Source organism: Maniola jurtina, chromosome 26 (assembly GCF_905333055.1).
Source record: "Maniola jurtina chromosome 26, ilManJurt1.1, whole genome shotgun sequence".
Classification (NCBI taxonomy): Eukaryota; Metazoa; Arthropoda; class Insecta; order Lepidoptera; family Nymphalidae; genus Maniola; species Maniola jurtina.
In genome coordinates, this window is record NC_060054.1 from 2,558,211 (window position 1) to 2,580,128 (window position 21,918).

A 21,918-nucleotide genomic window follows, 5' to 3' on the forward strand; every position below is an offset into this window, starting at 1 on the left:
TATGATTGGTTAGTATTCGTTACTACGTTTGTATGGAACGAGTGACGGAGAGACCCCTCTTAACGAACCGCAAAACTAACTGTTTGTAGAGGTTTATTGTTAATATTTAAAAAAAAAACCTATGATAAAGCGTTGGTTTTACTTTTTCTGTAAAACATACATGAACCTCTATTGACCATTATTATTTCAGAGTAGAGGATGCCCGCGACTTCGTCCGCGTGGATTTAGGTTTTTAAAGATCCCGTGGGAACTGTTTGATTTTCCGGGATTAAAAGTTGCCTATGACAATTACAGGGACGCAAGCTATCTCGGTACTAAATTTCATACAAATCGGTTAAGCAGATGGGTTTTTGGGAATCCCGTAGGAACTCTTTGATTTTCTGGGATAAAAAGTAGCTTATGTCCGTCCCCGGGATATAAGCTAACCCTGTACTAAATTTCGTCAGAATCTGTTAAACTATTGGGTCGTGAAAAGGTAGCAGACAGACACACTTTCACATTACACTCACACTAATATTATAAAGGAGAAAGTTTGTGCGTGTGTGTGTGTATGTTTGTTACTCCTTCACGCAAAAACTACTGGACGGATTGGGCTGAAATTTAGAATGGAGATAGATTATACCCTGGATTAGCACATAGGCTACTTTTTATCCTGTAAAATCAAAGAGTTCCCACGGACTTCGTTCGCGTGGATGTGGGTTTTTTAAAATTCCCTTGGGAACTCTTTGGTTTCCGGGATAAAAAGTAGCATATGTGCTAATCCAGGGTATAATCTATCTCCATTCTAAATTTCAGCCCAATCCGTCCAGTAGTTTTTGCGTGAAGGTGTAACAAACATACACACACACACACATACAAACTTTCTCCTTTATAATATTAGTGTGATTTCAATGAGAACAATGTCGACAGTACTTTGACTGTGAAAAATGCTCTGCGCTGCGCTCCGCCATATGTGCGTCGGTCCTAAGGGTTCCATTTTCCTTTTAGGTACGGAACGATTACGGATTTTTCTACTTATGCCTACAGTGAAGACCTACCTATCTGCCAATTTCATGGTTCTAGGTCAACGGAAAGTGACCTATAGGTTTCTTGACAGACACGATAGACGGACGGACAGACAGACAGACAACAAAGTGATCCTATAAGGGTTCCGTTTTTCCTTTTGAGGTACGGGAACCCTTAAAAAAATCAAGATTTTGCCCTATAAAGCATATTGTGAGGAAAATAAAACAAGCCATTAAATAATATAAACTTTATTTTGTATTTCTTGATTTTAAAACAACAGCACATTGTATATGTACAAAAAGCTATACCTAATAATAATTTTACAAAATAATATTAGGTGCATACTGTATCCTGTATACACTTCAACTTTTAAAAAAAAGGTGGAAGCGACGCGCCTGCCCACGAAATTCAAATTTAATTTGGTTTTTCGCAATTTGAACTAATACAACAACGTAGGCTTATGGTTTTTTACTTGCGCCAATGGCAGTATCATCTCCACAGGTTTATATAAAAATCTTTACTTGAAAGGGTCCAGTTTAAGAAATCAGCTCTAGTATCGACTAATTTGTGAGAATAGTCGTATTACTTTACAAATTGCGAAAAACCAAATTAAATTTGAATTTCGCGGGCAGGCCCGTCTCATGCCCCTTAGCCCATTTCAAACTAAAGAAATATAATATCATATATAAATATCGCTCACCCTACTTTGTAATATCATGTTACATCTCAGTGTGAACAGTGACATTTCAAAGTAGGATGAGCGATATTTATATATTATATTATATTTCCGTAGTTTGAAATGAGCTTAACTATCGAATTTTAATACAAGATTTTCCTAATACTTAATTAATACTAACTTTATTTTAATACAAAAGGTAGGTACTTATTTACAAAAATTGCAGTTGTTTTGAGATTCATTCCTTGAGATTGCAGTAGTTTTGAGTTTTTCTTTTTTTTCTCTCTCGTCTGGCTTTACACTGATTAGCCATTGTCAAGTTTGTAGTTATTCACAAGTTAGGGAAACTATATGTATAAGTATGGACTTCGGCTGTGCCGGCGCTCGCCGACACACGCGCGGCGCCCCTTTAGAGCGCTTCCCAGTCAGTTCCACCACTAATAACACAAAAACCGGCCAATTCCAATAAAAAAAAAAACACTCCAAAAAGGCACAGCACGCGCGCCAGCAAACACCAACACAGACGAAGTCCGAGATTTGAGTTATTTATATCAGATTTTTATTAATTTATGTGCATAGCTTTTGATTTATCGTGCATGTCAGAGAAAATCCCAAGTACGGAACCCTCGGTGCGGGAGTGTAACTCGCACTTGGCCGGTTCTTAATTCTTATCCCAGAAATCAGGCAGTTCCTACAGGATTTTGAAAATAACAATGGAAAGATTCAAGATCTGGAAGTGATATCACTTGCAGCCAAACTGATTCCGTGATGTGACAGTAAATGACTCTTCAAGCTACACTTTTGGACAAAGGATGTCGCACACACTTCACACTTGAACCGCCTATCGTTATTATGGATACGCATATGCTCCCTCAAAGTGTACTTCCTCGCATATGACTTATGACATACCTCGCATGCATACTTTCTTTCCCCGGTATGTTTCATCATATGCGCTGCCTATTGTTATTGTGAATACGCATATGCTGCCTCAGAGTATATTTCACCACATACGACCTGTTACATACCTCACATGCATACTTTCTCCTGTATGTTTCATCATATTATGCGCTATCATGCTAATTAGCCAGTGATAAGGATAGATCGTAATTCAATGGAGTAACTCATTGGCATTCATTAACAAGAAAAAAAATGACTTGTGTAATATGATCAACCCATTTCCGCCCCACTACTGAGTACGGGTCTCCTCTCAGATTGAGAAGGGTTTAGGCCATAGTCTGCCACACTGGCCCAATGCGGATTAGCAGACTTCACACACCTTTGAGTACATGGAGAACTCTCAGGCATGCAGGTTTCCTCACGATGTTTTCCTTCACCGTTAAAGCAAGTGATATTTAATTGCTTAAAACGCACATAACTGAAAAGTTAGTGGTGCGTGCCCGGGATCGAACCCCCGACCTCCGATAAGGAGGCGGACGTTCTAACCACTAGGCTATCACAGCTTGCGCTATCATGCTAATTAGCCAGTGATAAGGGTAGATCGTAATTCAATGGAGTAACTCATTGGCATTCATTATCAAGAAAAAAAAATGACTTGTGTAATCACTACCCATATTATAACTGCGTAATCAAATTGGTTTGTCCTTCAATCACGTTGCAACGGAGCAACGGAGACACCTAGAGAGTGGCATAGACTACTTTTCAGCTCAGAAAATCAAACAGTTCCTATAGGATTTTTAAAATAACAACGCCAAGATTCAAGATCTGGAAGTGATATCACTTGCAGCCAAACTGATTCCGTGATGTGACAGCAAATGACTCTTCAAGCTACACTTTTGGACAAAGGATGTCGCACACACTTCACACTTGAACCGCCTATCGTTATTATGGATACGCATATGCTCCCTCAAAGTGTACTTCCTCGCATATGACTTATGACATACCTCGCATGCATACTTTCTCTCCCCGGTATGCTTCACCATATGCGCTTTCAATGCTTTATTACTAAAAAACCTATAACCACACTCCGTACACTGACAGTTCCGTTCCATCAAATGGTTCTTCTTTATATGACACATGAGTAGAGACTTCAACACATAACCCTTGTTACACACGTTACATTTGTATTGGGCCTCCGAATTGTGGACCTTAACCATGTGTTGGTTCCGTTGGTAGTACGAACGGAACGGTACGTTACATAATAGACAATTGCTAATATTCCTCGTGCCCATATGTTTGGTCTTCTCGTGATATTGCTTTTTAGTTCGACTCGAAAACACTTTTTCACACAAATCACACTTAAAACTTCCGTCTTGATGGGTACCCTGGTGTGCGTTTAACGAACGCTTGGTAGCGAAAGAGTTCTCACATTTAGTACAGCTGTAGTTCCCGTAATGTTTATTCATATGCTGTTTCAACATTTTAAACGTTTCATACGTCGATGGACACATGACACAATCAAACACATCACCCTTTTTCAATTTAAACTGCATTATATGGTCCTTTATATCGTTGTAGACGATTTTATTATGGTTTTTAACTAGGTGGTCCTTTAGTTTCGTCAAATTATCCATTTTTGTGGTACATATCTTGCATATTAGGTCCGTTATGTCTAACTTAACGCTGTACTCTGCCATATCGAACGATGATTTGAATTCGAATCTTTCTTTTTCGTGATCTTTCTCGGTGTGAGACCTCAAGTCTAGAGGGTCTGGGTACGTAGCATCGCAGTAACCACAGACAAAACCGAGCAAGTTCTTGTGTTTGAACGGTATAACATTGGAATATTTCAGTATAGTTAGTAAGTTGTCTCTGTGTTTCCGTTTGTCTGCGACAGATTTCTTTGTCCACGTTAGATCTATTGAATTCTGTTTCGCTTTCTTTTTCTTGGTACTACTTTTCTGTTTTGACGACTTCATGGGTAGCTTGCCTGAATCTGGAAACATAAATTAACAAGTGTATATTAAAAATTATAACACCCCCAACAAGTGAAGGTTACAGTAACTAGAAAAGAGCTGATAACTTCCAAACGGCTGAACCGATTTTCTTGGATTATAGCTAAGAACATTCGATTAAGCCACCTTTCAAACAAAAAAAACTAAATTAAAATCGGTTCATTAGTTTAGGAGCTACGATGCCACAGACAGATACACACGTCTTACTTATAACACCCCTCTTTTTGGGTTGGGGGTTAAAAAGTTATCAATAACTAAAGCACAATACACACCTGTGGAGTGGAATGGAGTCTAAACATATTTTTATAACAACTCAAATTAAACTTTAACTACTTTGTCATAGGCATGATAGTTAAACTCTTGGGCTGTGAAAAGCTAGCTAGACAGACAGACAAACTTTCGCATTTATAATATTAGTATGGATTTCCTTGAAGTGTTGTAACAAAGAAAATTTTTCACCACCCAATAGGTGAAAAATTTAAAATAAAATTTATTTAAAAAAACAAAACAATAGAATTAATTCCTTACTTTTACTTCCAGCTGACAAAATATATATATATAAAATGGATATAGGGAAAACCTTCGGGCGCCAGCCAGCTGGATAGAAATCTCCACAGATAGACTTGCCGAGGCCTGGACTTTTAATCGCAAGTCAGAGATTCGGTCCACCTAGCCGTGCTCTCTATTCCGGGACGCCAAATATCCACAAGAAATAAATATTGGTGAATAAAAATCAAAGAATTTAAAATTTATTATTAAAAATTAATTTATTAAATTTCTAAAGTTTTATACAAATTTTATTTATTAAAGAGGAAAAAAAATATGACAATTTATAATAGGTATCGCCCCTTTGTTCTTGTCTTAATTTTATATGTCTTATACAATTATCAAAAATAAACAAACTTATAGTAGCCTGGGCCACATGGCCACACACTAGGTTATAAAAAAAATAAAGTCCAAATTATCACAAAATTCGTTAAAATAGAGAATAAGCTAGGCACATGTCGAATATCTAACTAATTCCACAGGCCGAAAACTGTATTCCATCACACCAATTCCGGGATGGAATCCGATATAACACGTAACATGTACGATCCAAAATGAAATTTACGGGAAAATTCCCATGATAAATGATCAAATGAGGCGTTAAATGATAACAATCTAGGATCAACGGCTGTAACAAGGAAAATGTTAGGTTAAAATTTTCATCCATTTTCTTGTTGGAAAATTCAATGTTCTAATGGCGAGATTGGGTAGAAAAATGAACACTTACCGCTAAAAGCGCCGTGTCCTACCACTCTATAGCCCTCTGGCCCATAAATATGTATTATACTTATTTAGTTTAACTTTCACATTTTTAAAAATTAATAATTGACGAGCAAATGTTTGCGTGTCTATGTAGGAAGAAAAAGTCAAGCTTCAAAATGGCCACCGAAAGATGCCAACTTCATTCGGTAAACGAGCTGTCAAAAATGTTACTAGTTTTTTTCCAATATGAAAGAAGGTTTGACAGATCGTTGAATTACATTCCCAAACGTCACACCTTAGAAACGTCATGGTGAAGTTTGGGACACTGACATATGACATATAAAAAGGTCTACAAACAGATTTCAGGTTATGTTAATAAAAAAATATGCGATCTAAATAAGGAATGTAACGGGACCGCTAAGGTACACGTTACAATTTCCCCTTTCTAGAGAAAAGAAAAAAAAACTTTTTTTTTCTTTACCCTAAACAATTCTATAAGACAAAACAAAGGGAACTACCAAACAAAAGGAAAGTTAAATATCTAAATTTATGTAAGCCAAAACAACCAAATAATCATTAATAAATACAGATTGAGAAGCAATCCATTAAAACAAAATTCCTAAACTAGATTTGCATAGTATTGGTATACTACTGTCCAAGACACTAGCATCAACGCTGTGAAATGGCAAACCAAACTAGCGAAGAAGGGAAGAAAACTTTCTAAAGAGTGTGTGATTAGGATTGGTATACTACTGACCAAGACACTAAGCATCAACGCCGTGAAATGGCAAACCAACCTAACACAACATAAGCCAAAATAAAAAGAGTCTAGAGTTAGTATGCAACTGATCAATCCACTGAGGCACCCTCGCCGCGTATTGACGAACTAACCTAGCTAAGGGGTTTTCGGAATGGTATGCAACCGAACAAAGCACTCAGGCACCCTCGCCGCGCATTGTCGAACCATCCAAAAATAAAGATGCGCTACAAAAGAGCAACACCTAAAACATCGTCCTGCCTAAAGCAAGGACCTAGCGAACATGTCCACATGTGTGAGACAAGGCCAAGGATGAGTACTAAAGACCCACATAGAAAAAAATATATACATCTACTTGCCCGATAAAACAGACACAAGCAGGAGGATAACATGGAGCATGTGCCAACCATGATCCCACAAAAGATCTGTACATATTTACAAAACTACCTGACTGACTATAGCAGAACAAGCAGGAGGATAATACGGGGCATGTGCTAAACCGTAATCCCTTAAAAGAAAACTATACATATTTACAACAAAATTAGGTAATACGGTGCAAACAAAGGCAAAACCGCAACCAAAATGAGTTCTTCAAGAGCCTGGTAAAACGAAGCAACTGCATAACCGCTACCAAAAGATCTCTTATAAACAGAACTATAAAATCAAAAATATACAATATATACAAAAAAGAGAGGTAATGCGGAGCAACTGCACAGCCGCAACCTACAAATCGGTAGGACTGACAAAGGAGCCAAAAAAAATCCTACACAAAATAATAATGAGTCCTTATTGTGTTAGCTTCTGCTAGATTCTTTTCCTGTTAAAATTAATTTTAAGTTTTAATTTTGTCAAATTTTAAGAATATCTTTTATATGGTATCTACCTGTACTATTTTTTTCCAAATCTTTTAATAAATATACATTATCTGAAATTTTCTTTATTATTTTACATTTAACAAATTTAGGGGCTAATTTTGCGGAAAAGAAAGAAGCAGCATTGGATTGCACAAAGTTGCGCCTCCAAACTGTGTCTCCAACACAATAAGAAATGCTTTTTCTTCCTTCATTGTAGTATTTGGCATTTCGTCTATATGACTTGGCCAGATTACTAACAGTTTTATCAAAAATATTACTCAAAGTAAGAAGTGCGTCCGAATAATCTGAACGACTACCAATAGTTAACTCTGAAGGGTCAGAGATAGAATAAAATTTATGTAAGGATCCATCAAGGAAAACTTCCCTACCAAACATAAGAATATTAGGTGTGTATCCTGTAACTAAATTAATAGTGCCATTAATAGCTGCCTGAACATGGGGTAAATACCTATACCACGTTCTATGATCGTTCTCAACATAGCATGCTAGACAAGTCTCAATAGTCTTATTAAAACGTTCAACTGGGTTATTCTGAGGAGTATGTTATGAAATATTTTTGGAATATTATATTCTTTAGCAAAATTCAAATTTATTTAAGTTATTTGCAAGTCTAGAATCTTTTAATCTTTGATATTTATTTATCTAAAATGCTGAATGAATTTAAAATCTTTTGAAAGTAAAATAATAATATCATCTAGGTAACAGGACTTCGTTATCAAAATCTGGTCCAAACAAACGATCAGAAAGTCTGTGTAATTCGACGGTGCATTTGTCATACCAAATAACATCCTAACGAATACAAATAGACCACGACCTGGGACTACAAACGCTGTCTATTCTCTAGAAGATTACTCTAACAAAATTTGGAAAAAGTCTAAAAAAAAATAGATAAAATTAAATAAAATAGATTTTCCATCATCGTGCACCTATCATTTTCAAGAGAAAACTGGTCACAGCGACACCTATCAAGTTTTTGGCTCCGTTTCTTACAAAGAAATGGCCTTTTTAGGTAAGTAGCATTTTCACTAGTAACACATAAATAATAGTAGTATAAAAAACCTCAAAATAAACTACGCTTATTAACTAGGCGAGCACACTTAAATTGCTATGCTAAGACAAACATCTTAGTATCTAGGCATACAATAGAAAAAAAATAAGTTACAAGAATACAATACACCTTAAAATATTACAAAAAATACAAATTAAGACAAGAACGAGAACAATTAAAATATTTATTCACCAATACTATGAGAATCAACACAACTAGGTTCCCAAATAAAAATCAGGTCCCTGTTCGGGGCTGCCAATTGTAACTCGTCTTATCTTAATCTTTATATATTTATACATAATTATCAAAAATAAACAAACTTATAGTAGCCTGGGCCACATGGCCACACACTAGGTTATAAAAAAAATAAAGTCCAAATTATCACAAAATTCGTTAAAATAGAGAATAAGCTAGGCACATGTCGAATATCTAACTAATTCCACAGGCCGAAAACTGTATTCCATCACACCAATTCCGGGATGGAATCCGATATAACACGTAACATGTACGATCCAAAATGAAATTTACGGGAAAATTCCCATGATAAATGATCAAATGAGGCGTTAAATGATAACAATCTAGGATCAACGGCTGTAACAAGGAAAATGTTAGGTTAAAATTTTCATCCATTTTCTTGTTGGAAAATTCAATGTTCTAATGGCGAGATTGGGTAGAAAAATGAACACTTACCGCTAAAAGCGCCGTGTCCTACCACTCTATAGCCCTCTGGCCCATAAATATGTATTATACTTATTTAGTTTAACTTTCACATTTTTAAAAATTAATAATTGACGAGCAAATGTTTGCGTGTCTATGTAGGAAGAAAAAGTCAAGCTTCAAAATGGCCACCGAAAGATGCCAACTTCATTCGGTAAACGAGCTGTCAAAAATGTTACTAGTTTTTTTCCAATATGAAAGAAGGTTTGACAGATCGTTGAATTACATTCCCAAACGTCACACCTTAGAAACGTCATGGTGAAGTTTGGGACACTGACATATGACATATAAAAAGGTCTACAAACAGATTTCAGGTTATGTTAATAAAAAAATATGCGATCTAAATAAGGAATGTAACGGGACCGCTAAGGTACACGTTACAGTGTAGTTAAAAATACTATCATAAAAAAACCGGGCAAGTGCGAGTCAGACTCGCGCACTGAGGGTTCCGTACCCGGGTATTTCTTCCGACATTTTGCACGATATATCAAAAACTATTATACATAAAAATAAATAAAAATCTGTTTTAGAATGTACAGGTAAAGCCCTTTCATATGATACCCCAATTGGTATAGTTATCTTACTTTGAAAATTGAAACACATTTTAATTTTTTTTTTTTCAATGATGTAACCACAAATTCACGGTTTTCAGATTTATTCCTTTACTTGTGCTATAAGACCTACCTACCTGCTAAATTTCATGATTCTAGGTCAACGGGAAGTACCCTATAGGTTTTCTTCACAGACACGACGTACGGACGAACGGACGGATGGACGGGCGGACACACAGACCGACGGACGGATGGACACACAGACACACAGGTAGACGGACGGACGGACTGATGGATGGACGGACGGAAGGACGGACGGGCCAACACACAGACAACAAAGTGATCCTATAAGGGTTCCGTTTTTCCTTTTAAGGTACGAAACCCTAAAAATTATAAAAAAACCTTACTTATAGCTAATTTGGTGACAAAGTTAGCTATTTTCCTGTGGTTCTCCTCAGTCTTTTCACTCCTAGTTCTGGTTTTCCTCCGCGGCCGCTCGGATTTCGTATCTGTATTATCGTTAGTGTCTCTATCATCTATTAAAGGTGATTCTTCTTTAACTGAAATAAAACATTAGAATTTTAAACTGCAGTTTTATTTCTTCTATTATTACCTGACTAGCTGATGCCCGCGACTTCGTTCGCGTGGATGTAGATTTTTTAAAATTCCCGTGGGAACTCTTTAATTTTCCGGGATAAAAAGTAGCCTATGTGCTAATCCAGGGTATAATCTATCTCCATTCTAAATTACAGCCCAATCTGTCCAGTAGTTTTTGCGTGAAGGAGTAACAAACATACAAACACACACATATACAAACTTTCTCCTTTATAATATTAGTGTGATTACGGCAAAGCCAAAAGGAATGATTTTTAGCAATCTATGTATGTATGTGACTATGTATGTTTATGTGTTCCACCGTAGCGCTTAAACTAGTGAGCCGATTTTGATGAATGAGGTGTCAATCGATTCTTTATTGTGGTCCGCGTGACATAGTTTACATTTTACAAAAAAGTGTGGTCTCCAAAATTTTTTTCTTGTTATATCGAGTGGAATCTATATACTAACTAGAGGATGCCCGCGGCTTCGCCCGCCTGGATTTCGGTTTTTTAAACCCCGCAGGAACTCTTTGATTTTCCGGGATAAAAAGTAGCCTATGTCCTTCCCCGGGATGTAGCCCACGTCTGTACCTTTCATCAAAACCGGTTCAGCGGTTGGGCCCTGAAAAAGTAGCAGACAGACAGACAGACAGACACACTTTCGCATTTATAATATTAGTATTGGATAAATAAAATTGAAGTGTCTGTCTGTTTGAATGGGCTAATCTTCGAAACGGCTGAACCTATTTTGACGGGACTTTCACAGAATAATAGAGGATTAACCAAGGAGTAACATAGGCTACTTTTTTTAACCAACTGAAAAATGGAGGAGTTTTGTTTTTCTACCTATGTACCTACACTGAAATTCGGAGATTTCTGAACCGATAATTTTTTTTTTAATCGATAGAGGAACATTGCGATATTGTTTCATAAAAAATTTGGATTCCAACTCCTCAATCCTGATGCTGCAGGGCATCTAACAAATCCATGCGGCCGAAGCTGCGGGCATCAGCTAGTCTACAATATAAAGATACTTACTTGCATCAACAAAGTTATCAGAATCACAATCACTCTGCTCAGGTTCTGTCTTCACTAACGGTTTTGTATCTGGAAACAACAGAATAAAGAATTAGCAAAATCTATGCATATACAAGTGTAAATTAAAAATTTATAACACCCCCGACAATCCAAAGTATTTGAGTTTTCCAAAACATCATTTTCAAAATAAATAATTACGTATTTAGGCAACGTCCATCTTGACAGCTTGACATTTGTCTATTGACATAATATTATGAAACTAACGGTTATCTAACCTTCTTTTCTACAAGAAAACTAGAAAAGAGCTGATAACTCTTAAACGGCTGAACCAATTTTTTTAGATTATAGCTAAGAACACTCTCGATCAAGCCACCTTTCCAACAAAAAAAACTAAATTAAAATCGGTTCATTCGTTTAGGCGCTACGATGCCACAGACAGATACACAGATACACAGATACACAGATACACAGATAGACAGACACACAGATACACACGTCAAACTTATAACACCCCTCTTTTTGGGTCGGGGGTTAATAAAAAGAGTACAGCTCACCCTTTACCCAACTGCAGCAAAGCCAAAAGGGTTATGATTTTAGCAGTATGTATGTATGTATGTTTGTATCCAGATTCTATGTGTTCCACCGCAGCGCCTAAACTACTGGGCCGATTTTGATGAATGATGTGTCAATTGATTCGTTGTAAAGGTCCGGGTGACATAGGCTACATTTTATACAGAAAAAATGACCTAACAGATGTTACATAAAAAGAGTGGGGGTCTCCAAAATTTTTTTTTTGCTGTTGTGTCAAGTGTGATGTCAAATGAAAAATATACCAAGCGACAGAAAAACAAATCCATACTAATATTACAAATACGAAAGTGTGTCTGTCTGCTATGTTTTCATGGCCCAACCGTTGAACCGATTTTTATGTTTGGTACAAACTTGGGATACATCCCGGGGAAGGTAGTAGGGTACTTTTTATCCCGGAAAATCAAAGAATCCTACGGGATTTTAAGAAACCGAAATCCACACGGGCATCCTCTAGTTTACTATAATATTTCAGCATTGTTTTAGTTTTCAACTTTTTACTACTATATTTTCATTGATTGTAATGTTTTATAGAGTCTGTGTTGGCGTTTGCTGGCGCGCGTGCTGTGCCTTTTTGGAGTGATTTTTTTTTGTTAAAAGTGGCCGGGTTTTGTGTTTCACTGGTGATTTTGGTGGTGGAACTGAATGGGAAGCGCTCTAAAGGGCGCCTCGCGTGTGTTAGCGAGCGCCGGCACAGACGAAGTCCATACTTATATAGTTTCCCTAACTTGTAAATACAAACTACAAACTTGACATTGGCTAATCTGAGTAAAGCCAGACGAGAGATAAAAAAATCACACTAATATTATAAAGGAGATAGTTTGAATGTGTGTATGTGTGTGTATGTTTGTTACTCCTTCACGCAAAAACTACCGGACGGATTGGGCTGAAATTTAGAATGGAGATAGATTATACCCTGGATTAGCACATAGGCTACTTTTTATCCCGGAAAATCAAAGAGTTCCCACGGGTATTTTACAAAACCTACATCCACGCGAACGAAGTCGCGGGTATCAGCTAGTGTTTTATAGTTTTAAAGTAAAAAAAAGCTATGTGGACAATAACATGAACAAACCTTCTTCTTCTACATAAGTGAGTCTGTTCAAGAAGGCGTCCTCGGCTCTGATCACCTGCTGCTTGAAGTAGAACGAGTCTCGGAGGTGCTTCACGCACATTTCACATATACCGTTGTTGTTGGCGCTTGGCATTAACTAAAAATGTGTCAAAAGGATTATTTTAATTATCATCACAATCAATCTGTTGAACAAACTACTCCGCCTGGACAAAGGTAAACTTAGGAAGGTGGTGGGACTCATAACAGGGCACAGCCCACTAAACAAACACCTTTTCGTTATAGGTGTTACCGACAGTCCTCTGTGCAGAGCCTGCATGGAGGTCGATGAAACGCCGACGCACGTGCTCCTGGAGTGCATGGTCGTGGCAGAACAACGAGAACGCCATTTGGGTTCCCCAACCTCACTCCATGAAGTCCTCGGCAACCTGGGCGGTCTACTTGGCTTCTGGAGCGAGCTTGGATGGCTGGAGTGAAGACTTCGGCGGGGAGGGGCAACGCACGCACAACAGACGGAAACGTTTAAGTGCGGAAACCAGCCCAGAGAGAAGAAGAAGAATCAATCTATTACCATCACACTACTGAGCACGGGTCTCCTCTCAGAATAAGAAAGGTTTAGGCCTTAGTCCGCCACGCTGGCCAAGTGTATATTGGCAGACTTCACACACTTTTGAAAACATTATGAAGAACTCTCAGGCATGCCAGTATTCTCAAGATGTTTTCCTTCACTGCTAAAGCAAGCAATGTTTAATTATTTAAAACTAGCTGATACCCGCGACTTCGTTCGCGTGGATGTAGGTTTTTTAAAATTCCCGTGGGAACTCTTTGATTTTCCGGGATAAAAAGTAGCCTACGCCCTTCCCCGGGATGTATCCCAAGTCTGTACCAAACATAAAAATCGGTTCAACGGTTGGACCGTGAAAAGGTAGCTGACAGACAGACAGACACACTTTCGTATATATTATAGTATGGATTTGTTTTTCTGTCGCTTGGTATATTTTTCATTTGACATTACACTTGACACAATAGCAAAAAAAAAAAAAATTGTAGTCCCTCACTTTTTTAATGTAACATCCGTTAGGTCAATTTTTTTCATATAAAATGTAGCCTATGCCACCCGGACCTTTACAACGAATCAATTGACACCTCATTAATCCAGGGTATAATCTATCTCCATTCTAAATTTCAGCCCAATCCGTCCAGTAGTTTTTGCGTGAAGGAGTAACAAACATACATACACACACACACACACACATACAAACTTTCTCCTTTATAATATTAGTGTGATGCAGATAACTCTAAGTTAGAGGTGCATGCCCAGGATCAAACCTTGGACCCCGCCATTAGGAAGACAATATCTTAGATGTTGATTAGTTGTTTTTAGAGGAAGTGGCCAGAGTCTTCACTCCAGCTATCCAAGCTCACTCCAGAAGCCTGTTGAACTTACTGTTGAAATTACTCATGAATAGATACATTTACTATCAACGCCCCTCCATAGCCCATGCTTGTCTTCACAATATCAGTCAATCTGCACTCATTTATTAATTTGGCACAGTAAGATTGTACAAATTGTAAAGATACAGCGCTCATCACTGCACCTAGGTCTTAACTAAGATATCAACAAATTACATCGGGTAAGAAATGTTGACCCAAGTCCATATATGGATGGGTAACTGACTGGAGGCCCTAATTAGGTCTTTGAGTTTTGCCGTGCTTTGAAGTGCTCATTGAGCCGTCAGGGCCTGTCATTATCACTAACATTTTATGATAATAATTAAACTTTGGAATCAAAATCCTAAACTCTAATTTGTAGAGTCGTATACAAAAGGTTCTGGGAATCCACTGTCGCTTTACAACCCCTAGAGACCTCTACCATTAAGTGATTAATGGAAAGGGATGACACTCTAAGCAATGAGTCGTACTATTAATAGCCAGAGGGAAATAAACTCACAACAATGTTGAAGCATTCTTGCAACATTTCTGAATAAATTTCCTTTTTTTCACACAAACTGTAACTAGTGCTTAAATCTCTTGTAGCTCCTTCAACGAGACAGCAACGACAGATTTTAGTTGTATCCATTTTTAGCTTATTACTAGATTTTTAATATTGTAGGTATGTAGGTATTTTAACAACAATAAACATTTCAACAATTTCCAAAATTTCTTCAGCCACAGAAGAATAACCTGAAACCAAATTCCATCTACCACAAACTATAAAAGTATAGAGAATTTGTTTTTTTTTTCTAGGAATGTACCACTCTGGATTCTAGATTTTCCTTATTTACTTGGCTCTGTGCTTAAACTGCTCTGTATTTTTCCAGTTTTTCCTCTCTGTGGTAAAGTTACTCTGAGCTAAGCATAGACAGTTTTTTACTTTTTGTAGAAGCTCTGGACTCATAGTTTTTGGGATATCCGGATATTTATTGAGTTTTTAACATTCTTTTTTCTTATAATTCAGAAAGATCTAATAAACAAGCCTTAAAATAATAAATTTCCTTTTTGATAAAATTAAAATAACATTTAAGTAATTATTTTAAAATTATTACAGTAGAAAATTATATATGTACAAAAATATTCAGTTGGCATTTCGATTTTCTTAAGAAACCAAAATGGCGTGCATCAAGCAAATTCGACGCAAAGCGTTATTTCACTTTTAAATTGAAAATATTGCTTTTATTTATATGTGATGTGTTAAAAACTTGTAACCAACATGGAGTTTGACGAAATTGTGGTAAAAGAGACCCCAGGGTTGTGCCGGTGCTGCCTGTCCGAGGGGTGTTACAAGGATTTGAGCACCGAATACACTTGGATGGAAGAACAAGAAATTTATGCCGATATGCTATTGGAATGCTTTGATATTAGTGTAAGTAACTAATTAAACTGATATTGCAGAAGTTTGTTAAGTGTAAACTACTGTTTTTTGGCATACACTAAGTTCATCATTGGTGCAGACTTCAATATTCTACCTATACCTATCAAGGTACCTATGTAAAAATATGAAGTTGTCTTGAACATTTTCGTTTTCGATCATTGAAACATTTTCCAGCAGAGCTTAGATCAGCTAAATCCATCCTTAAATATGTTTGTCTAATTTAAGAAATGTATTTGTCTGCTTTTTCACGGCCCATCTGCTTAACCGACTTTGACGAGTACAGAAATTAGATCCTGGAGATCGACATGGGATACTTTTATCTTGGAAAATCAAAGAGTTCTCGCTGGATTTTTTATAAACCCTATATCCATGCAGACTACTCACAATTAAAAAGGTGAAAGTTTCTATGTATGTATGTTTGTTACTGGACAGATTTGGGTGAAATTTGGAACGGACATAGATTATACCTTGGGTAGGCTATTTTTATCCTGTATTAATCTATGGTTCCTAAAGGATTTTTTAAACATGCCCTTTATATCCACACAGGCATCATCTAGTTCCAGTCACATTATCACACTCAAAGTTTGTGTGTATGTGTGTGTGTATGTTCGTTACTCTTTCACGCAAAAACTACTGGACGGATTTGGCTGAAATTTGGAATGGAGGTAGATAATATCCTGGACTAGCACATAGGCTACTTTTTATCCCGGAAAATCAAAAAGTTCCCACAGGATTTCGAAAACCTAAATCCACGTGGGCGAAATCGTGGGAATCGGCTTATACACAACTAGCTGACACCCGCGACTTCGTCTGCGTGGATTTAGGTTTTTCAAATTCCCGTGGGAACTCTTTGATTTTCCGGGATAAAAAGTAGCCTATGTGCTAATCCAGGGTATAATCTATCTCCATTCTAAATTTCAGCTCAATCCGTACAGTAGTTTTTGCGTGAAGAAGTAACAAACATACACACACACACACACACACACACATACAAACTTTCGCTTTTATAATATTAGTGTGATAGTGTCATAAGTGAGAGTCTCGTGAGAAAGCCTGCATTAAACGTTTATGTCAATTGTCACCAGATATCCCAACACATGGAAGGCCCCAACGGCCCAAACCGACTGATCTGCGAAGTATGCATCACACGGCTACGTGATGCTTGTAACTTCAAGAAGCAAGTACTGGAGTCGGAGAAGAAGTTTGTTGACATGGTGGGGAGGGGGGAGTTCAAGGCTAGAGGTGGGTAGTGACAGCCACATATCAGTACCCATTTTGGGGTATCTAAATCTTAGGTTGAAATCTATAGACTGCACTACTACTTTGCTTACACTTAAATTTCAGGTAAAGTGAGATAGATTTATGCCAGCGCTATAACGCTGTCTCGCTTTAACAGTCTTAAGTCTGAGCAAAGTCAAAGTGTGCTCTATAGATCTAAGCCTTAGAATATTCACATCTTTTTCTCACCAATGTAATAAGAAAAGGACAGACAAACCTAATTTAGTTTAGGACCTATCACACTTTATGACTATAGTTTCCAGTTGCAAGCTTATTGCTTAAATTTTTAGAGAGCACTAAAACTAGATTGGTGAATTCCATAGAGTTTCAGACCCAAACTAACAGAACCTTGACCACGTTCACGAAGCAAACTTCTCATACTTGTTCTAGTCTAACAAAAAACTCCATCAAAGTCTATCAAATAAAGTCGAGAGATAAAAGATATTCACTTGTATTGCCATGTAACAGTTATTTATGTGTGCTTGTGAATAATTCTATTTTTTATCCCCATCTTCTAAAAGTATCAGGCTCACACAGAAAAATACTCTGAAAAATATTATTAAAATTAAATGATTTCTGAGTCTGAACGGTTTTTAAAAATGTTGGGTCAAAATTCGCCAACCTTCTTTAGCATCGACGATAATTCAAACAACGATAATTCATGTTCTGTCTTAAGCTTTGGTCTGGTGATCTTAACGCACAACGCTGCGGTATGCGTCGCAACGCAGCGTCACGACGCAGCATTTAGCGTCCCTGCGGTGGTGGTGGTCATTTGATTTTGCCGCAGCTACCAAGGTAGACGTGAACATGAACAATTTTTCTGTAATTTGTGCTTTGCTTGAAGAGGAAGAAGAAGAAGAATTGTTTTTTATAAATTTTTATATAAAGAAGGATAGTTGCAAACTAATTCTATTAAATTGTCTTCGAAAAATTCCATATTGACCCGTGACGCACACCCGTGACGCACACCGCACACCGCAGCGTTGAACCGAGAATGACGCCGCGCTGTGCGGGAGTACATCTCCCCACTTCACCGCGCTTGCCCCTCGCCGCTGACGCATACTGCGACGGAACAAGAGAACACTCTCGACGTTTTTCATATGATTGAGTGTCCGGCAACGCATACCGCATACCGCAGCGCTGTGCGTTGTGATCACCAGACCAAAGCTTTAGTAGTGCACTGGCAATGGTTTGAGATATAAAAAGTGCTATTGTCTATGTGATTGCAGCGATAGCATACACAGAGCCTATGAAGTCAGAAATCATCTTAGAACTGCAACCAGTTGATGAAACAGAAGTAGAATACTTGGACGATGACATGGATTACGATGGTAAGCATATTTTAGCTGTTGCTATACCTGCCGGCAATCAGTATTGAAGGGGAACTGTAGATGAGGGTTTTTTTTTATTCACTACTAGCAACCCGCCCTGGCTTCGCACGGGTGGTTTTCCGGGATAAAATATAGCCTATACGGATTCGGAAGAATCCCTTTAAGTAATGGTAAAAGAAATTTTGAAATCGGTCCAGTAGTTTTTGAGCCTATTCAATACAAACATACAAAAATACAAAGGTTTCCTCTTTATAATATTAGTATAGATAGGTAAGCGTTTGACCACAATCACACCTGATGGAAAGTGATGATGTGGTCTAAGATGGGACGAGATTCACTCTTGTTTTAAAGATACCCGGATTGTAATTGGTAGGAAACACAGATCGCGGAAGAGTATTCCAAACCTTAGCCATGCGTATGAGGAATGAAGACTCAAAACGTTTCGTGCGTGTAGATGGATGGATGGGTGAACACAATAGAGTTCATTCCATCAGCCTGTATGTGTCCATAGCTGGACATAGGCCTTTCCAAGAGCGCATCACCAAGCACAGTCCTCTGCCCTCCATATCCACCTGTTTTCCGTCACCTTTAATCCATGTTGAAAACTTTAATTTTAATCTCCCACGTACATATTATTAAAAAAAACCGGCCAAGTGCAAGTCAGATTCGCTCACTGAGGGTTCCGTACTCGGGTAATTTTTCCAACATTTTGCACAATAAATCAAAAACTATTAAAAAATCAAATCACAATAAATCAAAAACTATTAAAAAATACATAAAATTTAATAAAAATCTGTTTTAGAATGTACAGGTAAAGCCCTTTCATATGATACCCCACTTGGTATAGTTATCTTACTTTGAAAATTGAAATACATTTTAATTTTTTTTAAATAATGTAGTCATAAATTCGCTGTTTTTAGATTTATTCCTGTACTTGTGCTATAAGACTTACCTACCTGCCAAATTTCATGATTCTAGGTCAACGGGAAGTATCCTATAGGTTTCTTGACAGACACGACGGACAGACAGACAGACAACAAATAAGGGTTCCGTTTTTCCTTTTGAGGTACGGAACCCTGAAAAACATGTACAACATGAACCCAAATTGATTGTAATGCCTTTATAAAATGCTTGATTTAATTTACTATGAATTTTTCTATACAATCCAGTAATCCAAACGTTCCAATAATCGGGCACCCTCTGGTTTTTAATAGTACTGGATTAGTGAGATTCTACTCTATTTATACTATTTAAAAGTTATTTAGATGTATGTCAATGCTCGAATTTCAGATGGAAACAAAGACGACCCAGAACCCACGGTTTCAGAAGACTTAACAGTAACAGCATTACCCGTTAAGGGCAAACGGGGGCGACCCAAAAAGACCATAGTCAAACCGGAGAAGAAGAAACCCAAAACTGAGGAGAAACCCAAAACCAAGATCGCTAAAGGTAGGCTTCATTTTTGTTTCTTATAACCAGTGCATTTGAATTAGCCGCAATGTGCGCGACACATTGCGGCGCACTGTCTGTTGCGCTGCAGCAAAGCGTCAAAACTTATTGATGACTAGATGATGCCCGCGACTTCGTCCGTGTGGATAGATGGATAGATAGATAGATAGAGAGAGAGATAGAAGTCTTTATTGCACACAAAAATATGTAAAGGAACACAACACAGAAAGAAGAAAATAGAACAAACAATTGTGTGTAAAGGCGGCCTTATTGCTTAGAGCAATCTACCAGGCAACCTTTGCTGAAAGGAGTAGCTAGTGTTGGATAGTACCTAGTCGCAAAGGAATATTCGAAATTACATATACCTAAATAATTATATATTATTATTTATCAATAAACATAATAAATATACATACATAGGACTAACTAAATATACATAGGATAGTAAATATAGACTAGATGATGCCCGCGACTTCGTCCGCGTGGATTTAGGTCTTTGAAAAATCCTGGGGAAACTGCTTATCCGGGATAAAAAGTTGCCGAACTTAATTTCCGCGGCGTAAGCCACCTCTGTACCAAATCACATCACACTATCACACTTCACACTAATATTATAAAGGCGAAAGTTTGTGTGTGTGTGTGTGTGTGTATGTTTGTTACTCCGTCACGCAAAAACTAATGGACGGATTTAGCTGAAATTTGGAATGGAGATAGACAATATCCTGGATTAGCACATAGGTACTTTTTATCCCGGAAAATCAGAGTTCCCACGGGATTTCGAAAACCTAAATCCACGCGGGCGAAGTCGCGGGCATTGGCTAGTTTCATATAAATCGGTTAAACGGATAGACCCTTAAGAATCCCGTAGGGACTCTTTGATTTTCCGGGATAAAAGGTAGCCTTTGTCCATTCCTGGGATGTAAGTTAACAATGTACCCATCAAAATTGCAGCTTTTCAAAAGGCATACAGACATACTTTCGCATTTATAGTATTAGTATGGATAAGAATCAGTAACCATCAAAGCAAAGATAGATGCAGGTGTCTTTAGAGGACCTATAGACTAGGCCATCAATTTTGAAAAAAACTAATTTTATTATTTTGATGTCTATGGTACAATGTCCCACCGTCGAGAGAAAAGCGACAAGCTACTACTTTTGTATTCAAGAAATGTACAATCAATGTATGTCATTTAATTTGATTGTAAGTTAGCCCTTGACTGCAATCTCACCTGGTGGTAAGTGACGATGCAATCTAAGATAGAAATGGGTTAACCTGGAGGATATGGCAATTTTATTAAACCCCCATTGGACTTAGAATTCTGAAATTTTGCACCTGGAGGTTCCCTTTAATTATGTGGACAAGGAATAATGCTGAATTTTTCGAATTTTCCACTGGAGCAAAGCCGTAGGCGGTCACTAGTCTATCAACAGTAACTGTATAATATTATAAAGGAGAAAGTTTGTATATGTGTGTATGTTCGTTACTCCTTCACGCAAAAACTACAGGACGGATTGGGCTGTTTAGAATGGAGATAGATTATACCCTGGATTAGCACATAGGCTACTTTTTATCCCGGAAAATCAAAGAGTTCCCACTGGAATTTTAAAAACCTACATCCACGCGAACGAAGTCGCGGGCATCAGCTAGTATGGAAATAAATGAAGTTTCAATTCCCAAACATGTTGCTGCTAATTTGAATGCACTCCTTACTGGTGAGTCTATTATAAAGAATTTTCTTACTTTACTCACTCATTCACTATGGACAGGTGCACTGTGTAAGTGAGATCGAATAATTAACGCCGGTTTTTTCAATTAGTGTCTTTATTGGCACGCGTCATAATTTTTTAGATTTTTTACTTTTTTTATCCTTTGATTTGAAGTTCAAAACCTAACTCAAACTATTG

General features: G+C 37.5%; 2 protein-coding genes across 6 annotated transcripts in view; one reads left to right on the plus strand and one right to left on the minus strand.

Annotated features, from left to right (window-relative positions):
• Window positions 1–2,296: 2,296 nt before the first annotated feature.
• LOC123878553 (zinc finger protein 836-like) lies at window positions 2,297–15,261 on the minus strand. Of its 4 annotated transcripts, none has more exons than XM_045925825.1 (6): window positions 15,035–15,261; window positions 13,087–13,222; window positions 11,424–11,492; window positions 10,197–10,349; window positions 3,371–4,574; window positions 2,297–2,378 (listed from the first exon to the last, which is right to left on the minus strand). In XM_045925825.1, the coding sequence occupies exons 1-5, from the start codon at window positions 15,161–15,163 to the stop codon at window positions 3,397–3,399; spliced, it is 1,665 nt and encodes a 554-aa protein (XP_045781781.1). In that variant the 5' UTR covers window positions 15,164–15,261; the 3' UTR covers window positions 2,297–2,378; window positions 3,371–3,396. The 4 variants fall into 4 exon arrangements, with proteins under 4 accessions (XP_045781781.1, XP_045781782.1, XP_045781783.1 ...); XM_045925826.1 differs by lacking the exon at window positions 2,297–2,378 and adding an exon at window positions 2,386–2,590 and having other exon boundaries at window positions 3,583–4,574; XM_045925827.1 differs by lacking the exon at window positions 2,297–2,378 and adding an exon at window positions 2,386–2,706 and having other exon boundaries at window positions 3,583–4,574.
• A 401-nt stretch (window positions 15,262–15,662) lies between these two features.
• The window catches only part of LOC123878747 (zinc finger protein 208-like), a 36,171-nt gene continuing 29,915 nt past the window's right edge, over window positions 15,663–21,918 (plus strand). Inside the window, exons 1-4 of one of the 2 annotated variants that reach the window (XM_045926049.1) lie at window positions 15,663–15,946; window positions 17,041–17,197; window positions 18,463–18,564; window positions 19,855–20,013. In XM_045926049.1, coding sequence (XP_045782005.1) covers window positions 15,794–15,946; window positions 17,041–17,197; window positions 18,463–18,564; window positions 19,855–20,013 — 571 coding nt within the window. In that variant the 5' untranslated portion in view covers window positions 15,663–15,793. The remainder of the gene's footprint in view (window positions 15,947–17,040; window positions 17,198–18,462; window positions 18,565–19,854; window positions 20,014–21,918) is intronic. The other variant, XM_045926048.1, reaches the window with a different exon arrangement.